General features: G+C 39.6%; 3 protein-coding genes across 3 annotated transcripts; 1 reads left to right on the top strand and 2 right to left on the bottom strand.

Moving 5' to 3' along the window:
- Nucleotides 1-7,606: 7,606 nt before the first annotated feature.
- Nucleotides 7,607-12,734, bottom strand: LOC121320968 (nuclear fragile X mental retardation-interacting protein 1-like). The gene is made up of 10 exons (XM_041259826.1): nucleotides 12,354-12,734; nucleotides 11,953-12,044; nucleotides 11,478-11,582; nucleotides 10,975-11,037; nucleotides 10,817-10,893; nucleotides 10,418-10,510; nucleotides 10,143-10,336; nucleotides 9,216-9,338; nucleotides 8,594-8,826; nucleotides 7,607-8,418 (listed from the first exon to the last, which is right to left on the bottom strand). Exons 1-10 carry the CDS (start codon nucleotides 12,598-12,600, stop codon nucleotides 7,744-7,746), a joined length of 1,902 nt encoding a protein of 633 aa, XP_041115760.1. The 5' UTR covers nucleotides 12,601-12,734; the 3' UTR covers nucleotides 7,607-7,743.
- Nucleotides 12,735-12,768: 34 nt separating this feature from the next.
- LOC121320969 (GPALPP motifs-containing protein 1-like) lies at nucleotides 12,769-19,090 on the top strand. Its single transcript, XM_041259828.1, has 8 exons — nucleotides 12,769-13,159; nucleotides 13,908-14,079; nucleotides 14,373-14,480; nucleotides 15,163-15,268; nucleotides 16,103-16,228; nucleotides 16,594-16,758; nucleotides 17,071-17,172; nucleotides 17,499-19,090. The coding sequence occupies exons 1-8, from the start codon at nucleotides 13,075-13,077 to the stop codon at nucleotides 17,715-17,717; spliced, it is 1,083 nt and encodes a 360-aa protein (XP_041115762.1). The 5' UTR covers nucleotides 12,769-13,074; the 3' UTR covers nucleotides 17,718-19,090.
- Nucleotides 19,091-19,618: 528 nt separating this feature from the next.
- On the bottom strand, nucleotides 19,619-22,434 carry LOC121320970 (coiled-coil domain-containing protein 122-like). Its single transcript, XM_041259829.1, has 4 exons — nucleotides 22,328-22,434; nucleotides 21,316-21,714; nucleotides 20,483-20,599; nucleotides 19,619-20,078 (listed from the first exon to the last, which is right to left on the bottom strand). Exons 2-4 carry the CDS (start codon nucleotides 21,673-21,675, stop codon nucleotides 19,929-19,931), a joined length of 627 nt encoding a protein of 208 aa, XP_041115763.1. The 5' UTR covers nucleotides 21,676-21,714; nucleotides 22,328-22,434; the 3' UTR covers nucleotides 19,619-19,928.
- Between the last annotated feature and the right edge of the window lie 3,588 nt (nucleotides 22,435-26,022).

The raw sequence follows: 26,022 nt of genomic DNA, 5'->3' as shown, positions 1-26,022 counted from the left end.
TAAGCACATTGCTAACTGAAGAGACAACTGCCAGGAAATGCTGTTTTAATTAAAGCTTGTCTAGTTGATCAAACAAGGAGGTAAACACATTTACATTCGTCACCTCTCCAACAGGCATTGGGACGCCAGTCTTTTGTGGCAGGCAGTGGAATTGCAGTCCTGGCTCGACTACATCACTGGCCTGGAGGCCCCCAGTAAAGATGAGTTTCACAACAGCACACTAGAGGAAGTACCCTCAATCTCAACATGAAGTCAATGATTTGCACTTCTCAGACAAAGAACCAATACCATGCCATTACGACTCTAAATCTGTTCAAATGCAGGAAGTACCCTCAATCTCAACATGAAGTCAATGATTTGCACTTCTCAGACAAAGAACCAATACCATGCCATTACGACTCTAAATCTGTTCAAATGCAGGAAGTACCCTCAATCTCAACATGAAGTCAATGATTTGCACTTCTCAGACAAAGAACCAATGCCATGCCATTACGACTCTAAATCTGTTCAAATGCAGGAAGTACCCTCAATCTCAACATGAAGTCAATGATTTGCACTTCTCAGACAAAGAACCAATACCATGCCATTACGACTCTAAACCTGTTCAAATGCTCCGTGCCAAGTAGAATCACGAAGCAGGATCCACAGTGCTGGAGATGTGCTTTTGCCTTTCTGTTTGTAATTTATGTTAAGTCTCTTAGAAATTGCAGATCTGCCAGACAACGTCCATTTGAAGATGCTAAGAGGATGACGTCTGTCTTGTGTTCCTCTTACTTTTTATGATTCTTGTTAAAGTGCTTTGATTACGAGATCTACACTTCTTTTCAATTTCTACTTGTCTGCCATAGACATGTGTGATGTAAACTAGATATGCCAAAGTGAACCTTCCAATGAACAGACTGATGCAAATATATGTTGTGCCTATAGAAGCTGTGAGTGCTATGTTATGTGTATGGAAGACATACAACTGTGGGTTTGTATCTATAACAGACATGTCCTTTGCAAAGACACATAATATATATTACAGGTGAACATGTTAATGATGCCACTCCCCATTTGTTTGGCCTCAGGGCAAAGCATAGTAATTAAATCATGGGAAAGATGCATTACGCATTGCGCTGTGATCAAAATTAGGTCCCAAATATAAAGCAAGCTGCCAATTTGTCAGCAGCTTCCTGGAGAATCTACACAATCTTAAATTGTACCCCAGACATTGATTACTCCTAACCTAATACTATTCAAAGAGTGGATGTTCCCGTGGCATTAAATATGTGTGAATCAACACCTGGCAAATATGATGCAGTTTGTTTTTTAAACTCCTCCTATGAACATTGATAGCAGATTAACATACCTCAGTATCAATGCTGATGCAACTCTGGCAGAGGGATGACTGCTCCCTCAGCTTCCTTCAACACCTGCTTTTACGTGGTTGTCCCCCATCCAAATACTGGGTTTACTTGTTTTGCTAACTTCTAATTACAAAGCTCTGCTTTGTTTTTTTGTTACATAACATTTGATCTGGGTATTAAAATTGTACAGTTCAATATTTTGCTTTGTGGTTTGTGCAGCCTTTTGAGCATGATATTCTTTCTAACAGGCGTTACATTGATCGCCCTGGACCAGTTCAGATCAGTACCAGTGATATGAGCTGTTCAGGTAATTTACCAGAAAGATATCTCATCATTAGGGCAACAGAAAGATTGATACTGCAAGTCCCTGTAACTCGTTTAACAGAGTTATATCACAGACAGGTAAAAGAGTCTCACTGTATGTCTGTTGCACCCTGCGAAATTGCAGCAGGAGCATATTGATTTGCCCTGTCCTCATTCAGAAAGCAATCACTTGGGTCAGGTTTATGTTTAGAGTGCTGTTTTTTTCTTTCTCCTTAGAGAATGCAAACACAGATCTGCTTAACTTTTCTAGAAAGCCTCAGTCACTTCTTTTGGTCACCTCCTGATTTAAGCCAGCCCCTGTTCAGCAAACGTTTGAAAGCTGCCAGTTTCCTCTCCCATTTAAAATGCCCACAATGCAGCAGTTTGTGCTTCCAATCTTAGTCTTGGAAGAAAAATGTGCAAAACGGCAAACAGAGTCTCTTGCCATCCTGATAGACTGGGTACACATTATATAAAACATCTGCTTTGCTTCACTCACATACTTCGCTTGCAATTTGTTTTTGTTTCTAAGTAGGGCTGCCTCCTGTCCTGGTTTTGCATGTTCAAAACTGAGAGAGCAAAATAAACCCCCAGAAAAAAGCAAGTGTTAATGTCATATTGGGATAGAGCCTCTTGACACAGTTTAATTTAATCTGACCGCTGACTAAACTTTTACTCGAATAATAGCAAGCTTCATCGTGCCTGTGCAGGCAATTTTAAAGAATGATCTTAAATCCAGCTGTCGTCAAGAGGTTAGTTTCACAGTACTTCTCTTAGCGGCCAATAAAAAACCCAGCCAACCATCCTCATCAGTCTTTGAAGATTGTCAGAATGTTGGTCTTTTAAAAGTTCCATGAATAACATCACAGCCGGGATAATCTTTATACTGAAGTGGTAGATAGGTGGAGGTTATACAGTAAGCAGCCTGTTGTCTTTGTGCTAATTTTGGAGTAATATGTAATATCTTTATTTCAAGACAGCTTTGTTTATATAATGTAGGGTTTTTTAAGCTTCTAAATTTAATTTAAAATAGTTTATTATTTGTTAGTCCAGTTGCATTATTATCATATATTATTTTTATTTACAGCGCATAGACCGACTGTTTTAAAAACGTTCTTTAAACTTCTCGATGGTGATAACTTGCGGTTATGTTTAGAAGTTCATTGCCACCAGTTTCAGCTTTGTTCGTTTATTGATGTGGTTATGAGACCAGATTGGCTTCATTCTAGTGAAAGTGGTGTTTGTGATTGCTACTCTGTGCCTGATCTCTTTCCAGCTTCCATCTTTGTTGTATGTTCAATTGTATTTCAGTTAAGCACATTATTATAAGAAATACATTTTGAGGGGATCAAGGGTGGATTTTCTGTGGTTTGTAAGGCACTTTTTGCTTTGATGCGTTTCCTTTTGAAGTCAATTACAGCTTTGGTATAAGATGATGACAATACATGCAACAGACTAATAAATTCCCAGACGACAAACATCTTGTGTCAGTCTTGGAAATACTGAAATAAGACAACCTGCTAAATCCAGAACTCTAACCTAATTAGATCTAAATAAAGCATTGTGAAATCTAGGACCGGAACTGTTAGGAAAACACCAGAGATAGGTAGATGATATTTTTATTAGCAGTCCTTATAAGCACATTGCTAGGTGAAGAAAGAACTGCCAGGAAATGCTGTTTTAATTAAAGCTTATCTAGTTGATCAAATAAGGCGGTAAACACATGACATTTACATTCGTCACCTCTCCAACAGGCATTGGGACGCCAGTCTTTTGTGGCAGGCAGTGGAATTGCAGTCCCGGCTCGACTACATCACTGGCCTGGAGGCCCATAGTGGATATTAATTCACATCATATCCACATCATAACCAACACAATTTGTCCAAATTATCTTTCATTTAACAAACACCACCTTATAACTTCAGATTGAATTAAGATATTTCTTTACTGCCAAGTGAACTTTTTAATGATATTTCTTATTGCAGAATGCCGTGTCTGTGTTCAGATGCTTTTACACTCATAAGGTGTGTACTGTTACTTAAAGGGTGACTCAAAAGGAAAAGTACAAAGAAAATACATTTTAAAAAATGATTGAAAACAAATACTGATAAACAACTGCAAGACTTGAATTGTTTCTATGCAAGCTGCTCTGTGTGACTTACTGTTGATATTGCTATACCCAGCATTTCCTTTTCATTTAAAGCAGCCCTTTTCAAGTACAAACTAATACACTAAAATGTGCCAGCACTCTGCCCTGACACTGCCTTAAACCAGCACTGGGAATGAAAAAGGAAAAGGCTGATAAAAGTGAACAGCCTGGGGAGTTCAGTAAATTTCCAGTGTGCCAGAGAGCGGCTTATTAATGAGAAGTCAAGAATGCAACAATGGAGAGTCTCAGTATTAACAAAGAGTTAGACAGCAGCTTTGAAACATGAATAAAAGCACCAGGCTGTCAAAATCTGACAACTCAGAAGAGTGGAGATCGCTGACTAACAGTCTTTTTTTTTTTTTTGTATTAGGATCTGAGCAATGGCCAAGAAAACTGGAACTAGGGGTGTAGGGTAAAATACTGAGTAAATAACAGTGATAGCTGTTGTCCCCAGTTACTCATGCCGAAAGCAATTCAACTACACCAGAAAACTCCTGTTAGTCCAGTAATAAAATATTTGACATAGCCGTACTGTGAACTGTGGAAGGTTATCTGTATAGGGGACAGGTGGCCCAGCCCGCTCACACACTGATCACTAACCCCAGTGGATATTAATCAACCCTGTTAAACCACTGCACAGTCGAGTATCGTGGTCAGTCTCAGCGCATAAAGGGTTCTTTCTTAGGACAAAAGGTCAATGGCTGATTCCATCCTGCCTAAGGGTCCATTCACATGGAACTCTCCTGCGTGGCGTCTCTGCACTATTAGAGGAATATTACAGGTTTAAATAGTCACTTAACACCTGATACAGGGTGGGAGAGGTGCTACACCACAGAGGGGGAGATAAAAACAATCAACCTTTTAGATGCTGTTGGTTTACAATATGAACACAACAGTGAAGCTCAATTCCACAGTATAGAAAGGTAGAGAACTATAGAAATATATCAAATTCAACTTTACATTGCCAACGGGAGACCGTATTTAAAAACCTTGTTTGTTTTAGGTTTCTTCTAAACATTTCTAAAGGTAGTTTTTTAAATGGAGTCAGTGGGTTCCCCAAGTTTTGTTCTATACAATTCTGCATCAGCTAGATAAGCCACTGAATGCATGAAAATAACAACCTCATCATTATTGTGGGTTGGACCCTCTTTCAAAGGGTTTAATAAACAGGGACTAACAGCCATTGTTTGCAGATTTTTCCATTATTTTTCTAGGTGGCCAGTGTTTTTATTTGATGCTGCTGGAAAAGCCAGATCTGTTTTTTAAACACCATTTCCTATTGTTTCTGCCCTTCTGTTACTTGAGTTTGGAGCAGGGGTTTGCACCCTATGGAGTGGTGACAGACATTTAAAAAAAAAAAAAACATACATACATACACGGACAAACAAAACGGAAGTTATACACAATTACATGCGTGTGTGTTAGACATATATACTGGCAAAGGGCATGCGTAGCGAATGAATGCAAATTCTACACCTGTCTCGGAAGCACATGAAACATCAAGCAACATCTCTGAGTAGTCAAAAAGTCTTGTTGACATGTTGCAGTTACTTTTCTCCTTATAAAGGAGCATCTGGTACAAAAGAGACTGCCTCTTTCCAGCACAGTGAATTATAGTGGAGATGTCTCCTGTGGCAAATGTCACTCAGTATATGTGATTAAGAACAAAGCGTGATTCAAGTAGTGAAAAAAACAGCAACTGCCTTACAAGAATATATTTAGGTCACACATTGGCCAAGTGCATGTTTTAGCCAGGGTCGGTAGAAAAGTAAAACATATTTCAGATTGCTAAACTATGTTTAAAAAATAAAATAAAAATGGAAAATAATATTACATTGAATTGCAGATTCCTAACCCGTAATTAAGATATAAAAATCCAGTACAAACAAAAAAAAATGTAATATCTCATAAATCAACTAATAAAACATTATGTAATGCCTTATTATCTTCAAGAGAATAGCAACAAATCAAACCAGCATCCCAACACATGCGTTATATGCCCCCTGCCAAAGGAACAATAATGACAGTAACACACGATACCCCTGCTCGTTCTTTGAGGACATGCACACTTCTAGCATTACAACACAGGCAGGGTTTGTGTTCCGGTTTACAGTAAAACCTCACTTAAGGCCAGTCAAAGGACCAACCAAATGTGGTCTTATTAGCAGGCTGGACTTACTGCTGAAGGCATATAGTCAAAACACTTGTCAAAGATTTGTTTAGTTGTTATTGTTTTGGTTTCTTCATGCAATTAATTTGATTTTATATAATAGTATAAAAGTAGTTGTTTTTGTTTTGTTTTTTAATCTAAATATGCAAATAGGGGAGAGGTGGGCAAAACAATGTGGTACAAGGCACCATGGATAATCCATTCTATGTGCGTGAAGAACACATGCAAAAGATTAATTGAGGAATTGAATGTGCATGCCACTGGAATTTCTCTTATCCTTCCAATGCAAAAATCACTCTAGGAAACAATATGGACCCTGCACTGTCAGCACGTCTGAACAATGTAATAGTTGTGCCAACATGCAAGGCCAGCTGCTCACATTACAAAGTCCAAAAGCAGAATTGTAAAATTTGCTATTTACCGCTCAGATTGTTATGGTGCTTTCCTTACTTTATTGGTTGACACTTACAATATAATTTTAGCAGCCTAACAAATGTTATGGGGTAAAACCTATAACAAACAACATTGTTAGGCAGCAAACACCACCATAACTAACACAAGCTTTAATTGCATTTTTAATTCTTAAATGAAAGTTGCTTCGCAGCTACAGGCAGGATTAAACTGGAGAATCTGGAAGTAGTAGCTTATACTTTCTCGCATCAGACTGGCTTATTACCTGAATTAATGGTCTCTGAAATGCCTCTTCCCAGCTGGGTGCGTAATATGATTTGTTTGCTCAGCAAAGCGGGCGGAACAGTGTTTCATTACCTTGCTTGATTTAAATTGTAATTTACACAATTTCACTTTTTAGTTGGGTGGAGAGCTCTTTATTAAAAAAAGAGGGGGGGGGGGGCAGCTGCTTGATAATTGTGGGATTCCCACACTCGAGCACTGAAATGGAAATCCTGTTATGTCTTCATCACTAGTACTATTTGGTGCCATTTTCTTTCAAAGCCTTTTGAACATAAACTGGGGGAGATCTGTCTTTACACTTCCATGATATAGGCCTAGGTCTTGTCATGTTGGTGTCGGCTCTAATTATGAATTTACAGCCAGGCAGCAGGACGATTGTCACTGACATGCTTGTAAATTCTACAAGGCCATCATTGAGCAGCTGTGCCCACAACTGATAGCACAGCTATTTACAGAGAGCCCAGCTGGAATGAAGAGAACTGAAGTCCAATGTGAGCGTGGTTAGAAAAATTTCCCATAAATCACCCAGCGCTTGGGAAACAGCAGCAGCAGGAGCAGCAGATGGAGTCCTGGCTTCAGAAGATGAAATGTTTGAAATAATCCCCCCCACCCCACCCCCCACCCCCCACCCCCACCCCCCCCCACCCCCCCCCCCCCCCAAAAAAAAGAAATGAATTCCTCAAAAGATAACCAGGTTGAATGTTTAACAGTGCTGATATGATCACACGCAAAGCAAACAGATTCTAAAAATAATACCTTTCATATATGGATAACTCCAGGTCTATTATGTGTCTGTTTCATACTAGAGCTCCTCCCCCCGTGTCACTTTAAAATCAGAGACAAATCACAAATCTGTTGGTGTTGAAATCCATACCAACAACTAAAAAAGAATTTCAAATGAATGCAAAATACTCAAACAAATAACTGAACTGGTTTGCGGAATTTTGTAATCAACTCATTTGATAAGATTTACTTAAAGATGTATTTTCATAATGACTGGTACAGTAACCTTGTACACTCAAAAGAAAGAAACATCCACACAACTTAGTAATATTCACATTTATCAGTCTGTTGAAATCTCACAATGAACAGTCTTCCTGAGCAGCTGCAGGTATCTCCCAAATCTCATCATCTACAAACTGTGAGAACACTGGTAGTGCTTGCGAGGGAACAGTTTCTACTGTAGCTTCAGTCTCTGAAGCAGGCAATGACCCAGCCACCAGCACCTCCTCATTCCCATCATGCTCTCCTGAAGACATGGTTTCTACTGTAGCTTCAGTCTCTGAAGCAGGCAATGACCCAGCCACCAGCACCTCCTCATTCCCATCATGCTCTCCTGAAGACATGGTTTCTACTGTAGCTTCAGTCTCTGAAGCAGGCAATGACCCAGCCACCAGCACCTCCTCATTCCCATCATGCTCTCCTGAAGACATGGTTTCTACTGTAGCTTCAGTCTCTGAAGCAGGCAATGACCCAGCCACCAGCATCTCCTCATTCCCATCATGCTCTCCTGAAGACATGGTTTCTACTGCAGCTTCAGTCTCTGAAGCAGGCAATGACCCAGCCACCAGCACCTCCTCATTCCCATCATGCTCTCCTGAAGACATGTCATTGGCAGCTTCAGCAATCCATACTTGGTTAATTTCCTTGGCTTGGTTCGACTTTGAATCCAGACCAAAGAAGTCATGTTGAACAATGTATCGCACACACTGCAAGATCACATTCCTCTCATGGCGTATGTCACGTGCCAGCAACTGCAAAATATAGAATTTTTTTTAAGATTGCAAGAAATCAATCTGGTGTAACACAAGCACACAGAGATAATAGCCTATTTTGGATGTATTTATCTTTAGAATTTCCTGCCCATCTACTATACTGAAAGTCAGTCCAGTGAAAAGCTGTGAAGAAGCCAAGCAGATCAAGGCTTACCATTTCCAGCAGAGTTGGTCTACGCTGCCCTCTCTGTTGGGAGCACTCCTTCCTCGGCCGGTTGCGACTCCTATCATGACGAGCCATTTTGCACGGAGGGGCTTCCCAGTCTCTTCTTTCCGATCCAATCCGTCTGCCTCCACTCTGCACCAGGCTACTCAAACCTTCCACAGCTCTGCCCAAGAGAGCCTGGTTTTCCTCTAGAGCTTGAGCCACTTTCATGACAGGCATTTCTGAAATAATACGAGAGAGAATTGTGTAGCTGCAATACAATGACTCCCATTCAATCCCTTTTCTCAGTGAAGGCTTATTTATATAACAGACAAGTGGAGGCGAAATGAAAAGACATTCATAGAAGCCCAAGCACAGTGTCTTTAATCATTTATTCAGAGCATTGTAAAATGTCAGCTACTATTAAAAGGCGATGGATTTTCTCTGTCCAGAAAGCTTGCACTAAAAGGCATATCCTTTAGAGCGGAGCAGACCATAATACTGGTAACTAACAGTTGTTAAAATATAGAAGAAAACGTACACTGTAAACCACTGGAGGCCATGCAGTACAAAAATCAATAATAATAATTTTTAAAAAGACAGCAAAAGAACAAATTGGGTTTGATTTTACCTTCAGGTGCCTGGTCGCTGTCACTGTCGGATAGAGTCCCGTAATTTGCAATGAGTGAGCCCAGACCTGAGGTCATCTGCTTCGGGACCACCGTGATTCTGGCAGGTTCATCCTCGTCTGACTCTGCAAGGTGAAAAACAGCACGCATTTCAACACCTTTCCATTTTAATAGGAGGAAGCTGGTCTGGATTAGATAAACCTGCCAGGAAGAGTTCATAAAGAAGATCTGTGCTCTAGATTCAGGATTCAAAAAAATAATAATGAAACACATGTTGAAAGGCAGGTTTGCACCAAGCAGATTGCTTTATTATATTAGATTCCTATCTACATGGGCTGTGGTTCAAAGATAATGTTGTTGCTTCCGGGAAATAGGAGCATAGGCAGCTTAGACGTGCTTGCCACATCAGTGTATATACTGTACAATAAAAGTTCCCTCCTGGAACATGGTAAAGGAATGAGGACACCACCCCCGTTTTGACTAGACACTCCCAGTAAAATACGGAATATATAATATGATATAATTTAATATATATTAGTAGCAAGTCTGAGGACCATCACTCTTAACATTTGTTATGTGCTATTAGGCCATCATGACCTGTCATCAGTTCTATTTCTAATATACAGGTGTCCATTACCAGGTACAAAATCATAATGGAGTGAATAAACAGAGAAGCATGTAGATACATTAATCAACACTGCCACGCGGTAGGTAAGAGCAGCTCTGACAATATCATTCAAAACAACTCAGAATTAAAATCCATTTCCCTTTAGTATCTCCCAATTTAAATACAAAACACTATTCAATCCAGATTCAAAGATCTTGCTTCTAAAGACAGACAACTCAATCCACAAAGACCTTTCTTATAAAGACAGAGCACAGGCCAATGCTTGTGTGTTGACCGATGCAATTAAACTGTCTTTGCTCACCGGCATCACTGTTTGCCAGCATCCCGAGGGGGTCCATGCCCTGCGCGGGCTCTATGCTGGGGTTCCTGGGCTCTCTGTCACTCTCTGGGTGACTGGAAGTTCTGGTCTCCCTCTGGATCTTATGAAACCTTGCTTGTGGCATATTCTTCTCCTTCTCATTAGGAGGCTTCCACATTCCTTTACCCTTCATTTTACTGAGAGCAATAAAAAAAGAGTCACAATCCACTATAAAACAAGAAATAGTCTAAAAACACCAATGTGTACAGGAAACATACCCAAACTGTACAGTCGACAGCACTTCTCCTCTTTCTGCCTTTTCTTGTTTCACCATCATCTTTCTTTCAATATTTTGTAAAGTTGGATAATTTCTACCAAAAAAAAAAAAATGATTACAATAAATATTTGATAAATAATGTAGATACGTATTTGAAACTTAAAGAAACCATTTGATGTCAACATGTAAAATATTGTGAGCTAAAACAATTCACCAGAGAATTAGAAGATACTGTATAATCTACAAGCGACATCCAGAGTTTGTTTTTCAGAATGTTCTGACTGTTGCTAAGCAGTTAGAAACCCCAACAGGCACAGGTGGATATTTACTTGCACATCATGCAAGGCAGAAGCTTTAGAAAAGTTCCCCCCTCACTCAGTCTGCATAAACCATTTCTCACTTTTTTCTCGCCTCTCTCCATTTTGCAATTTCCTCTGGTGTATCGAGTTGAATTTTTTTTGATCCCGGAACATGCATCTGTCACAAAAGGAGAGGGAGAGATCAGTTTGAAAGACTATGCATCATCACCATCACATATTACTAAAATAATCTACTTACGTTTTTCCAGTGGATAAGGACCAGCTTCTCGTGTGCAGTAAAATTGCACCCTGCTGCCGAACACTGAAAAACAGTTTACTATTGTTAGAACAACGGGTACTGTTTTAGCACATGAAATATTCACTCTGGATACAGTGATCTGACACATGCCAGCTATAGCAAGTCTTGTAAGCTGAAGTCATCTATTAACTAGAATTATCTAGCACTAACAGATGACCAATTCTGAATGGGAAGTGCCTTTTCAGCTGTGACAAAACTTGGTCTGGCAACTACATATGCCCCCAGATTGTGACACTCACAAGCGATTGAGTGTGATGTCAAACACGTTGATTGTCTCCAGTTGGAGTGTGTGGTAGAAGGAGGTCTGTGTGTCAGGCTTGTGCATACAGTGGCATGCTGTGGAGAGCACTGTTTTCATGCTGCTGTTAGCTCTAAATCCGAATGTAGCGCTGTGTCAGGGGATGAATGTCACCCACATGCCGGACCTTTTAACTGCAGCTTACCTTCACATGCTGGGACACATGTTCATCATACTTCTCCTGGTTTTTGAAACCCCGGTCACACGAATCACAGTTGTGTGTGAATACAGGCTCATTTTTCTTCTTTTTCTGCAGATACATTAAATGTCAGAGTCAGTGGCACCCAAGGGTGTGAAATAAATGATCAGCATACTCGGCACAAAAGTAAAACAAGAATTAACAAGCCATTAAAACAATGAATTCTAGTTTGCATATATAAAGTCATTCATGCGTTACATTACATCGATCATCATAGGCAGTAATGTCACTGCCATTATCACAGAACCTTATTGACTTGCTTCCATGTTCAATTAAACCACCACCACACACACACCTATACTGGACTCTGCAATGTGCACAAGAGACGCTGTTGGCGTTACAAAAAAAACCCCCAGAAAAAATTATGTACCTGCTAGCGTGCACTGGTCATTACAACACTGCGACACTAATCAGGCAGTACCTTTTTCTCGCCACCACCCTGATTCAGTCCTGTACCCCCGTTTGATGCCGGCTGAGTCACAAACTCCTGTCTGAAGTGCCTCTGTTGTTGATCTAGAGTAAGAAGAAATCATCATCTTTATAAAATGACAACACACTCCAACTGGAGACAATCAACGTGTTTGACATCATGTATTATTACTGCAGAGCCTCGGCCACTATATTAAAACGGGTTTCTGTGGAGGTTTCAGAGGAACATTACTAGAGGTACGACACGGTGCCTAAAACCACACGTGTTCTGTGAAAGGGGCTATTCGTGATCTACTCCCTACTGAAGTGTTATAAAATGAACCTGTGTGTGTGTGTGTTCCTTACTTTGTATACACGACACAATGCAGTGAAAAGAGAAGACAAACTGCTTACCATACATTCGGTTATGTTGATAGGACTCAGGGTTCTGGTGTATGGGCGGTCCATACCAACCTCCCCCAGGAGGGTATCCACCTGGCCCGGGCCCAAACCAGCCCCACGTGTCCGGGGGTCCGGGCGGGTACCAATTCCAGGGACCGGGAGGAGGTGGTCCACCAAAGACCGGCGGTCTCAGCACCGGCCCAGGTGGCGGACCGCCTAACTCGGGTGGAGGGTACTGATGCTGTCCAAACTGATTCATCGGGTAAGTCTCGAAGTAACTACAGCAGCTTCCAGTAATTACTCTGGGTCGTTAATGAAGCGCTGACTCTGTTAGCAATGCCTCACAAGACTCTTCCTGGGACCAAGTGGATGCGCTCAAATAAGACATCACTTCCGGACGGGACTTAAACGGGGCGACCACGTGACAAAAATGAAGCCATTTATACAACACGTATTTATTTATTTATTTTAATACAGCACACCAGTGTTTCATCAAATCGTGCCCCCACATCTTTTGACACGTATAGTAATATGTTGTTGTGATAAACAGCAGATCTTTTTGGTACATGCTGGTAATTTGCCCAAATCTGCGCCTAACTCCGTCATTAGTCTGTTGTTGAGACGGTGAGGGTGAAAGGAGCCTTTTCACGGGGTGAAATCACAACGAGCAGCAACATTACACTGCTGGTGTCTCTTTGAATGTGAATCTGATTACACTGTACTGACCACTGTCATGTCTGAGGGAATAATTGGACCGGCCCTTCCACCGGGGTTCAGAGAAGACAGAAGTGACGATTCGGACGGGGAGTCAGACGAAGGTGAAGTCTGGTTTGTAAATACTGCGCGAATTAAATACTCTACCCTACCTATAAATACAAGATGGCTCCTTTTATTATTTATTTTTAGGTTGTGACGTCGAAAGTAAGTCCAGTGCATATTCAGAGAGTAGCCCCACTGTTATATTAAATACATATTGTATTCATTTTGCATTTAAACGTAAAATTACACGTCTAAAATGATTTAAATGCCTTTACTGCTAGGTGTGTGGTTATCACTATAATCACATCCACTGTGGGGCCGTATTGATTAATTAAAGGACTAGTTTATTCAATACATCACGAAGTAACAGTAGTGATTTAATGTGTAAAGATCATTGTACGATATATGTAAGCAGACAATTGTATCAGAAGAGGGCTAGGGCTGGGCGTACTAACATTGCTACTGTGTGCAAGTACACATGCATTTACTAAGTAACTACTTAAATAAACCGTAATCAGAGACGCTTGACGTAAAGTGGTACCCATTCGTCTCCTAACAGTGCTTGTGTACACAAATGTGTGCTGTCGACCATGCATTCATAATGCAGGAACTGTGGTGGAGAATTGACCTTCGGGGACAGTCTTGAAAATACGATGTAACATCTCTGTGGCCGCACATTTCAAATAAGTAAACAACGGTTTTGCAATGTGTTGCCTTGTTCCCTAAAACAGACTGGTGTAGTATTCGAAGTGCCCCTCCGTTTTCCTCCTCAGAGAGATGTGCAATGTTAATGCGCGTTTTATATAGCTGCAGGACCAGCTTTGCCACCGGGCTACAGAGCGAGGGGCAGCTCAGAGTCTTCTGAAGACAGCGAAGAGGATGAGAGGCACTTTAAGAGAGAAAGACAGAGGAAAGCTTTACCCCAAGGCTATCCCATCAAGTCAGACTCCGAGGAGGACACAGATGGCCCAAAACCCAGGTTTGTTGGAGCTATTAAGTAATAAAAACACTGGAAAAAAATTGGTAGGGCGGACATTTAATATGATGGTAGATGGGGCAGAAATGCACTGCGCCCAGTGAACCTTACATACAGATTATGCATGCAGGCGTCCTCGGCACGTGAATGTTTTTGAGTTATAACAATTTACCATGTACCTCCAGTGCTCCTTTTCATTCGGAAAGGAAATGCAACTTTTTTGATTTGATAGCAAACCCAGTGGGTCCCTACTGATCTGCATGCCGTCATGTCTTTGCTCTTTCCTAACCCCCCAGCAAGCAGCCGCGGATACAGTGCACAGAGCAGGAGGATGACAATGATGATGGCTTCTTTGGACCTGCACTCCCACCTGGATATCAAAAACAGCATGAGTCTCCTGAGAGGTGACAGCAATTCAACCCCTGTTGTTTTTCTTTCTTCTTCTATATTACATACATTGATGATGTTGGGCATCTCTAGTCCTCACAGCCCAAGTTCCAGCCATATCCTAAATTATAATTGTGAAATGTGTTTTCACAACTGGACCGACATGCATATATAAACCCCATGTGTGCTACTGTAAGTAAATCTCAGAAGAGTGGAAGTCAGTGTGCTGATGTACAGTAACTCAAAAAGCAATGATCAGCCCCTGCTGCCATGGCAGATATCCCTTTTCTATATTACAGTGGCACATCAGCATTTACAGTATACTGTCACACACCAGAAGGCACAACCTGTATCCAAGTGAAACATTTTTTAATAAAATAGTTGTAGCTAACAAAGTCATTTCATAAATCTTAGCTGTCAACACTTCTGTCTGTACGTCTCTGTGCGGTTCTAAAAATTCATTTGACCTCGTACTACACAAAACTTCTGTTTGGAAGCCATGCTTTCAGGCATTGCTGCGCTTCCTTGGTCTTTTCATCCACCCCTTCTTTTCTGTCATCAACATACCAGCTGCTATATAGCAAATGAAAGTACACAACAGTTAAGACTTTATTTCATTTGTTTTTGTTAGCCACATTCGCTTTAGAAGTGGCTGTGTGATCCTTTACTCCTTGCACATCTCATGTTTCTCTTCCCAAGGCCTGTTGTTGGACCAGCGTTGCCCCCTGGCTTTCGAAAACCAGACCACGATGAGGAAGATGAAGACTACACAGGCCCTGCATTGCCCCCTGGCTACAGTGAAGCAGTAAGGAGATTTTCACTACAGCAGTGTGCCTGATTTTAGGAGCTACACCATGATGAACCACGTTGTGGGGAGAAGTGTTAACCTATCAACAAGGTTATTATAAAAAATAAAAATAATAAAACAGTCTTGGTGCAAAGTGCATTTCCTTCTCACCAAGGCCATTAATGTAACAGTAACATCATTTTTGGGGTATTAGCAATTATTACCTAATACAGTATTTGTAGGGTTGTCAGTACATTTCTAAAGTAACCCATACACTATTTTTCGTCGAGTAGTGTTTGTTAAATTTCAGAAAATTAGGTATGGCTCCCTCTTATGGTTACTGCTTGTACAGCAGTTAATTGTTTGCTGTATCATACAGTACATTTTGTTTTTCGTTTAAGATACATTATCCCCCCACCCCCCACGAAAATAATTAATTGAATTGGTACAGTGCAGTACTAGCCAGTCACAACTATAGTTCAGCGCAGTGATTGATAGAGAAGCAAGCGACCCACTGATGTACAAGTTCCTAACATACATAAAATAGAAATCCATTTCTTCAGATAAGTATGACCCCAAATCTGAAATCTACCGGGTATTAGTGAGCATTCATGCCCCCAAAACTCATTAATCAGCCTTAGAATGTTCATGAATGTATGTTTTGTTCCAGAAGTGTAATTAATATTATTTAATACATTACCCTACTGGTAAAAATAATAAACATACTCATTTATTTCTTGGATTTAGTGTTGTAAGTTTACATATGAAAACATTTGATATGAAAAGGAACTAACATTTGAATACTAATATAACCCTTTTTGTTTTAAAAATGTCATTTTCTGTATTTTACAGGCCTCTGGCAGTGATGAAGATGAAGTTATTGGTCCTTTGCCTTCCAAAGGGCCAGTGGAATACAATGTTGCCATGGAGTTTGAACGCAGGGCCCAAAAGATGAAAGAAAAGCTTACTTCTGGAGATGTGAGAGAGACGTTTTTCTTCATGTTCATATAGTGTAATGCTACGTAGTTTTCTGTTTTGTATTAAAATGTAAATTAAAAAACAATTTATGGTTGAAATAGATAAAATACACCAAATTTAGATTACTCGGCAGCAGCTGCTCATGTATCAGTATTCATTCTAGCACACAGTATTATCGTTTTCTCTTGCATGTGCATAGTGGTTTTATTTTATTTTGTATTGTGAGTGTATTTAGTTTTAAGCCAAAAAGTTTTACCAGCTGTCTCTGTCACTACTCTCACCTCGCTGTGTCTTGCCTCACCACATGGCCAGTAAATATTCTTCCCTGCTGAAGTGTGACAAATGGTTTTGTCATTGTACGGCAGGATGGATCCAAGGACCTTGCGCGGGAGAGCTGGATGACTGAACTCCCCCCAGTACTACAGCACATTGGCCTGGGAGCCAGGACTTTTAAAAAGCGTGCTGGCCCCGAGTCCAAAGACCGGTCACTGTGGACAGAGACACCGGCCGACAAGGAGAAGAAAATAAGGGTTGGTACACACAGGCTGACTATTATAATTGTAGACAGTAGCTGAATAATTGTGTGAGAGGTTTAATAATATATGTATGCCTGCAAACATTGTTTTGCTTTCTTTAAGGTTATCAGCCAAGTTAATATATACGCCTTAAGTTCCAAAAATAATTACGATTGTGGTTTTAACTTTTCAGTTGGAGTTGTCTTGTACTATCAACAAATATAAAGAATAACTTGTAAAATTGTATGTAATTGGGAATGTGTGCTAATGGAGCCCAACTGCCTGCCATCGGCAAATCATTCCTACATATTTCATTATTTTAACCAGGAACGGCTTGAAGGAAAAGAGACCTCTGAACCAGATAAGGAGGAAGATGTCCAGGTTTCAGAAAGAGACAGAAGACTTGCAGAGCAGGTCTCCATCCACAATGTAGGTTTCTTTCAAATGCTTTTGACATGGCCTGACAATCGCAATTATTAACGCTCAAATGCAAGATTATTGCCCCATTTAAAACACAGACTTGTAATACTGAAATCCCAAAACACTTTTGCAGTAGTTGAATTGGGGCAGTTTCTGTGTGTATTTTCTCTGCCTGTCAAAGCTACCCTTGCTCTTTTCTGCAGGGGTTAACATGCTCACTTGAGGAGTGCATGGTCACAGGGTCGCACCCAATCTCTGTCCTCCTGTTGCATACATATGTTAACTGGGTAATAACATTTATATAATACTTGTATATTTTGTCTGTTCTAAACCAGAATTCAAAGCGGTCTGAGTCCCTTATCAACATGCATAGCAAGAAGCTGAAGAAGAAGGCCAAGGCCGATGCAGAGAAGGCCAAGGAGAGGAGGGCCTTCAACCGAGACCAGGACCTGCAGGTGAACCGCTTTGACGAGGCCCAGAAGAAGGCTGTCCTGAAAAAGTCTCAGGAGCTCAACACACGCTTCTCACACAGCAAAGGCAGCATGTTCTTGTAGAAACATGCCCTCCATGGAGCTTCTCCTCTGTCTTGTTTCAGATGAGGGGTCTTTTCATTCTGCTGTGAGCCATTGGAGGAAATGTAGTTGCAGCAGATCATTTCCTAGTAGCAGGAACTGGCAGTAAAAAATTACTTTCTTAACTGGAACTAATTTCGCATGGCTCCTCAATGGCAACTACCCCCAAGAAGTCCTCGTTGAAGGGGTTGAATATTGGCACCGGTCCTGAGTGATGCCATACCATGCAGCCATTTCAGCAGCATGAATGCGTGACTCTTTCTTTACCTTTTGATTTCTTTTGTATTACATTGCATCAGATTTGTAGACATGCTTGTTTTTTGTCAGTGTTAGCAGTTTTGTTCAAAGTGTTGGCAGTTTTTAGTTGTCTTTTTTTAAAGGATAAAAACACCTATTAAACTAGAACTAAAAAAAAGTTTTATTATTCAAGACTGGAAGAAGAGCTTTGAAATATATCTCACTGTGCATTACTAGACAAATAGATGTTTTTATTGTTTCTTCCTGCATTGGAAGTGTACAGTACATTTTAATAAAAAAACTAAATGTTTGTGTAATATACAAAATAATCTGACTTGCCATGCTAATTAGTATATTAAGTGGGTTTCCTGATTACACTAGCTTTGGGGTCACTTTTGGGGACTTTATTACACCCTCTTGCTATAGACATGTGGTATACCCTTGTGTATTTCTTTGTATCACACCCTCTTGCTGTAGACTTGCGGTATACCCTTGTGTATTTCTTTGTATCACACTCTGTTGCTAGACATGTGGTATACCCTTGTGTATTTCTTTGTATCACACCGTCTTGCTATACACATGTGGTATACCCTTGTATTTCTTTGTATTACTGGGTGCATTTTCTTCATGCTCTTCACTTCCTTTTACATGCAGTGAGGTCCTTCAAAAGACAAGGGCTCTCTGGAGGGGCTGTAAGAACAAGACAAACTTTAAGCCTTGTTTAAAGTCATGCTTGTGTAGTCAGAATCATGTCTAACCTCCAAGTACATGGTCCATCAGACTGTAACAATTATTAACAACCCTTTCTCCGTAGGTATAAGGAATTAAATTCCACATAACCTTCAATAACTTTGAAATATCACGTTTTGCCAAACAGCGATTGTAAATAATCTGTCTGCCAGCATTCTATACTCTGACTTGTTGAATGATCTACTGATGTATTTACTCATTAAATGTTTTTTTCCTCCAAGTCATAATATGAAATAATGTACCAAGACAATCAATCTGATTGCCATTAGGTGTGCTAGTATCCAACGACAATTCTGCTTGACTGCACTGACTGAAAATGCACAAGCATTACTTCTGAATTCTATCACCATATGCAACAACACAACAGATTTGGTATGACAATATAAAAGAAAAGATGATTAAGAAGTTGTAATAAAAGTCTTGGTTACTTGCTCTTGTTTGCCACTTTTTCTTCTCTATTAACTTCATAACTGGTTAAAGAGCAACATGGTGTGACTGTGCAGTACCAGAGTATCTTGTTTATACTGACATCCTGTTGATGTTTTAAAACTCAGTGGCACCCCAGTTAAGCCTGCCATCATGTACACCTCTGAAGCACCAGAGTGTAACCATTAACAAAGTGAATCTAAACAGCAAAAATACATTCACTGAGGTGTACCTTAACTCTATTATAGCCCTGTCAAGTTGCTCTTTAAATAAACCTTGAGAAGATTGGTGGGACATCTTTTATATATTATTGAATTATGTTACAGCTGATTGTTCACTCTCTAAGTGGCACTTCCATTAAAGTTATATTTGAATACAGCACAAAAAAATCTTTAGTGATTTAAGATTTATTAAATGTCAAGATAAACAAGTTGAATGTTGAAATATGAATGTCAAACATAAAAAACAAGCTACCAATATATGCTGCTGTATACTTACTGTCCAGCAAAATTACACATACAAAAAAAACAAATTTCAAGATATTAAGTTAATGTAACAAATGACCTCCCAGCAGATGATACAATGACATGCAAAATAACAAACCCCTTTAATGCTGCTAGAGGAACATCCAAGTGATTTCTCCAAATATGCATTCATCTTGAATGCAGTATACCTTAGATGTACACTCCCTCTGTTTCTGGGACAGTACTTTCCTTGTACTTGCAGAAGAATTGTACTGGGACACCATACAGAAAGTCACAAGACTTATCTAAACACTGCTTACTCTGTTATCCCAAGACATTTTCTAAGCTGAGCAACTTTTCTCTCCATTTGTTGAATATCCCAGTTCCACTGCCTTTTATTAGACTGCATCTTGTTCAACTGACAGTGAAGACGTTTTAAAATGGCGTCACATCTTCTGTTTTGCATCTGTAACGTAACCCGAATAAGCCATTGGCTAAAGTGAAACCATTAAAGAACACTAACTAACGACTAACTAATGTGTTTTAAGAAACACTAAAGCATAGACTACGTATTCTGACCAAAACATAATACTGCACATCTAAGTTTGCATGTCATTACTTATGCGCATTGCTGTATGGTGGAAGTTGGTTATTTTTTTCATATTTTATTTGCATACCTTTATTTGTTACACTTAATGTTTTTACTGCCTGCGTTTTGCACTTCAAGACCACCAAAGAATGTGGTAACCATTCTATCAACTATTTACCTGTATATTTTTGTTTTCTCATTGATTAAAATCTCAGTATCTTACTTGTACCCCATTAAGAAATGCAGCTCCTCAGAAATCCTTCTTGCTTTAAGAACTTTACCTCTACTTCCTTCTTCAGTTGAATATGAACCTCCTGTTCTTTAACCAGACATGCAATCTTTTTATTGACAGTCTCCTTTAAATCTGAAATCCTTATCTTCAAATTGTAAATATCTCCCTGAAAACAAACAAGGATAATGAATTACACCAGCCTGTACTGTACTAAAATCAAGATTGTTATTTTTAAATTAAACATTTTACTTTTCAGTCTCTTTTCACTAATGTAGTTTCTAAATTCAAGTTAAAAATATGTTTTAAAGTGTGCAGCAATTAAGTGTTTAAAAAAAGTGTTTGCAATTTATTAAAAAATGTGATTCACTGGAATCTCCAACAGATATAGAGAGCCAAACTGGACATATTACTAGGCACTCCTTAACACCCACAGTGTTTATTGAGCCTCACAGGCTGGACACCTTCAAGGGACACAGCTCATGAGTCATCCTGCTTGGCCAGCAGCACAATCCCTGGAGATCAATCAGGATGAAAATGAATGTCACATTCTTGGCAGCAATCAGCTACTTCATTGATCCAGCTGCGGGTCTTATGCAACAGGCCTTCGCTGCATCAAAAAGTAGACTTACTGGGTATAAGGTGCAGGGTCGCAACAATGTAGCTAGTGAGTGTAGAATGCTATTTTCTAGTGTAAGTAATACATGATTACCTTTACTTGGAATACAAATCCTTTGAACAATGCATTCCCTACCTGACATTGAGCAATGCATTCCCTACCTGACCTTGAGCAATGCATTCCCTACCTGACCTTTGAGCAATGCATTCCCTACCTGACCTTGAGCAATGCACTCCCTACCTGACCTTGAGCAATGCACTCCCTACCTGAACTTGTCTCACTACATTTCCTTCTGGATTCTCCAGATCAATCCTCAGCTCCTCCTTTTTTTCTTTGAGCTTTTTTACAATTTCTCGTTTTTCCAGGAGTTCCCTCCTTGTGGCAGTTTTGCCTTCCACATGAGCAATAACCTCTCTGTGAGCGCCCATTTTATTTCTGTATGTGTTGTATCCTGCCAACAGCAATTGGAAATGTTCTTCCTCTTGTTCGATCCGAAGTTGAAGATTTACATTTTCCATATAAAGGGCTTGTGTCTGGGCTTCCAGGCGCTCTGAATGCTTAAGTCTGTGTTCAATCTCATCCCCCAGTTTGCCAATATGTTTCTCTGTGGCCCAGAACTTAAGCATAACTGCTTCATTTTGCTTTTCCAGGTCAGAAAGCTGGAGCTGAAAAACAATGCAAGGCAAGTTACCTACTCAACACAGGCCACCTTGATGGCTGTTGTAAATATACTTCAGATCTATCAAAGTCTAGAATTTGTGTAGCACTGTTTGTAATCAAGAGCAAATTTTGAATAACTCACTATTAATGCCAGACTAATGGTAAGTCCATGATGTTTGTGGTGGGAGATTCAACCTAATATACAGAAACTTGATCATCAAAAGTCTAATGTTTACCAGGAGTTTCAATTATATGGCTGACTTTATCTTACATTTTCATGGAAAAAGCACACTTGGAGCCTCATAAATTCTGTATTCCTATATTACTAGTATGGAATGGACCTCTTGCTGGTCCATATACTAATAATACAACAAAAACGTTAATTTAGTTCAGTACCTACCTATAGCAATGGCTGTAAAAGATGGTGTTTTAACTAAGCCTGTAAACTCCCCCTTGAGGGTGTTTTATTTTTATTTTTTTTATTGCTAAACATTTCATTAATTATAATAAGGCTTAAAAACACGTTAAAGTTTCTATGTTCCACAGTATTATTTGTTGTCCGTATTTACATTTGAAAAACAGTAATAATGTGTTGTTATTTGTGTGTTTATGTATCACCTTTATTTGAGTTTGAATGTGTCGGGTTTTCTCCGCTTCGTTCGTTTGCTCTTGCTGCTGCAGAGCTACTTCTATGATCGCTTCTGAAAACGGTAACTGAGATCCCGCTGGCGATGTTGCTAAACGGAGGACATGGAAGTGACATGAAGTTATTTTAATGAAATATTGAGAACACAGGCAACGACATGAACTGCAACCGCCGCAATGATAACAGCAGCGTACAATCGGGTTGAAGCCCTGACTCGTGACACATTTTCACTTCGGCTCCGTAACGCAAAACACCTTCAAACACAATTTACCTTAAAAACGTTTTCGCACTTCTGTATTAATATAACATTTACCACCTCGCACCTTTCTCACAAGGCATTGTGTTGGAGATTTTTCGAGTCTCGGTCATGAGCTCAGCCACTTCCCAGCAGGCTTGTCAACGGAAATCAGGACAGAAAGTTCTGGGAAGAAATGAAGAATTCATTCAATCAGGAGATTGTGCGCGGGCTGCCGACTTCCGCCACACTGCGTATTTTATTATTATATATTTTTGGCAGTAAAAATAAATAAATAAATGCGTTGGTAAGACTTTGGTCGATAGCAATTGGCTATTTGCTCAAGGTATATTGAAAACCTGTAAAGTGAGTTTCATCACTGTGAGAATGTAGCAGGTGTATCTGATCAACTAAATTCAACTGGATAAATCGTCTCACTTCGTTACCATTTAAGAGGCAGTGTTGGACTGAGACCGAGACAGGCAAAATAAATAAATAAATAAAATAAAATAAAATAAAAAAACAGAAGGGGTTATTTTCGCTGGTAAAAAGAAAACAAAATACATTCGAATTGGGTTTGATGGGGTGATGTTAAAGGTAGTACCAGTGTTTAAATTTCTGGGGATGTTGTTGAATTAGAAGTTGAAATGGACTCAGCAGGTTGACAAAATCATTGTGGAAAGGATGAACCTGCTGAGTAGTATATAAGAACATAAGAAAGTTTACCAACGAGAGGAGGCCATTTGGCCCATCTTGCTCGTTTGGTTGTTAGTAGCTTATTGATCCCAGAATCTCATCAAGCAGCTTCTTGAAGGATCCCAGGGTGTCAGCTTCAACAACATTACTGGGGAGTTGATTCCAGACCCTCACAATTCTCTGTGTAAAAAAGTGCCTCCTATTTTCTGTTCTGAATGCCCCTCTGTCTAATCTCCATTTGTGACCCCTGGTCCTTGTTTCTTTTTTCAGGCTGAAAAAGTCCCTTGGGTCGACACTGTCAATACCTTTTAGAATTTTGAATGCTTGAATTAGGTCGCCACGTATTCTTTGTTCAAGAATGAACAGATTCAGTTCTTTTAGCCTGTCTGCATATGACATGCCTTTTAAGCCCAGAATAATTCTGGTCGCTCTTCTTTGCACTCTTTCTAGAGCAGCAATATCTTTTTTATAGCGAGGTGACCAGAACTGCACACAATATTCAAGATGAGGTCTTACTAGTGCATTGTACAGTTTTAACATTACTTTCCTTGATTTAAATTCAACACTTTTCACAATGTATCCGAGCATCTTGTTAGCAACTCATGGGGAGCAAGTATGACAGCTCTGTTAATGATCAGCGCTGATCAAGCCTATACTGGATTACTGGGAAATTGGATGTGGTACAAACTAGGGCTCTGAGATTATGCAGTGGAGCGCTGTGTTCATCTCCAGCTGCAGCATTGCAAGTAGTTACTGCGGAAATGCCTCTCTTTTTAAGAAAGAAGAGGATGAGAATTAGATATTAGGCTAAGATTATGAATGGAGGAGATGGAAATCGTGTTCAAAGGATGTTTGAGCCCTGTTGGGAGTATGAGGTATGAGGAAAAGCAATGACTGTGATATAATTTTAGGGGTGAGAATTAAGAAAGCTATTGAGGAGCAGGGAACATTGAAAGACTGTATAGGAAGGATGAGACTAAAAAATATAAACTCTGTCATCAGTCCATAGTGTTTTAAAAATATTTATTAAAAGTTAAAGAAAATGAGAAAAGAGGAGTTTTCTGTGAACTGACGGGGAAATGAGTAAACTGTGTATGGGAAAAATTACTGTAAGATTTTTACAGATGGGTCTAAAAGTACAGATAATGGCAGGGTTGGAGCAGCTTATTACATTCTAGAATTTGAGGTAGGAAAATATGTATGTATTACAGATAGCATGTCTATTATGATGGCTGAACTCATAGGAATTATTTTGGCATTACAATGGATTATAGAGGTTAACGTAGAGAGGGCAGTCATTTTCAGATTTGTTATCAGGGCTACAGGCAATTAAGAATGAAAGAAAAGGGGCTAGAGGGGATTTAGTACAGGAAGTAATGTATCTAGAATGTGTGCATTTAGGATTGTATGTATTTTTTTGTGTGAATTCCAGCACATATAGGAATAGAGGGGAATGAAAAAATCACAGTGAAGGAAGTGAATGTGGGTATGGATGTGCATTATGGGTTAAGGGAGTATTATAAAATAATAGGGGGTTATAGTGGATGAATGGCAAAATAGGGGAAAAAGACATTACGTCTGTGTTGGCATCATTGCATTGGCTTCCTGTGCATTACAGAATTAAAATTTTATTACTAGTTTTTAAAGCACTGAATGGACTATCTCCACAATATCTAGATGATATGCTAATTCCTTATCAGCCTGAGTGCACTCTGAGCTCTGCAAATGCTGGCCTTTTATGTATTCTGAGGGTGAATGGTAAAAGGATGGGAGAGGATGCTTTCTGTTTTAATGCCCCCACACTCTGGAACTCCTTACCCCCTTTTATCAGAGATTCACCTTCAGTTGCAATCTTCAAATCTTGATTAAAAACATACCTTTTTAATATAGCTTTTCCATAACATTTGTATGTTTTATGTTTTATTTTGAATTTTATTGTTACTTCAGTTTTTAATAATTGTACTCTTTTCTTACTGTTTATTATTGTATTGTTGTATGTAAAGTGCTTTGAGTTGTATTGTACATGAATAAAGGTTTATTATTATTATTATGAAATTCAACTACTTAATTGATGCTCATTGTACTTGCATTGAATTCAATTTCTAATTATCCCATTGCTGTTAATTGTAGTTTACCTGATCTTGAATTCTTTCATTGATGTTAATTGTAATCTACTTGTGTTACTTACCTGCTATTGTAACTTCTATGTTTTAATCGTGTATGTGTGATCTTTTAACAGGATTAATTGCTATACATAGTTTCCTATTGTCCCTCTCTAAAGACCAACTCCCCACGTGCTACAAAGGTCACTGTTCTTACCAAGAAGTATATCCGCTGACAATGAGCAGGTGTTTTGTAAGCTAGTTTGTTTTATAGCCTCCCTGAACTGAGCTGTATAGTCAGTCCTGGATTCAGCTGCAGACCCTATGGGATAAACGTGACTGAGTTCCAGCAGCCTGTCGGGATCCTTGCAAACCGTGCCGTCCGTTCCTTATTTCTATCTATTAGCATGATTTTAGAAATCCTTTGAAAAATGTGGGGGTGACAGAAACCCATGCTTTCAAATTTACTTAGAGGATTGAGGTGAAGAAATCCAGGACAGATAGGGGGTAGATAGTCTAGAGGCCCTTCCTCCTTTGCATGTTCAGTCACACAGTCTCCACGGTATCACAGTGCATGCCGCTGGGGAACAGACTGCTGCTAGAGTGTTAGAGCTGCAGACCCCCGGGCTTCATA

This window comes from Polyodon spathula, chromosome 9, assembly GCF_017654505.1.
Source record: "Polyodon spathula isolate WHYD16114869_AA chromosome 9, ASM1765450v1, whole genome shotgun sequence".
NCBI classification, from domain to species: Eukaryota; Metazoa; Chordata; class Actinopteri; order Acipenseriformes; family Polyodontidae; genus Polyodon; species Polyodon spathula.
The sequence above is the reverse complement of the archived record's forward strand: the minus strand, read 5'-3'. Positions and strand labels throughout refer to the sequence as shown.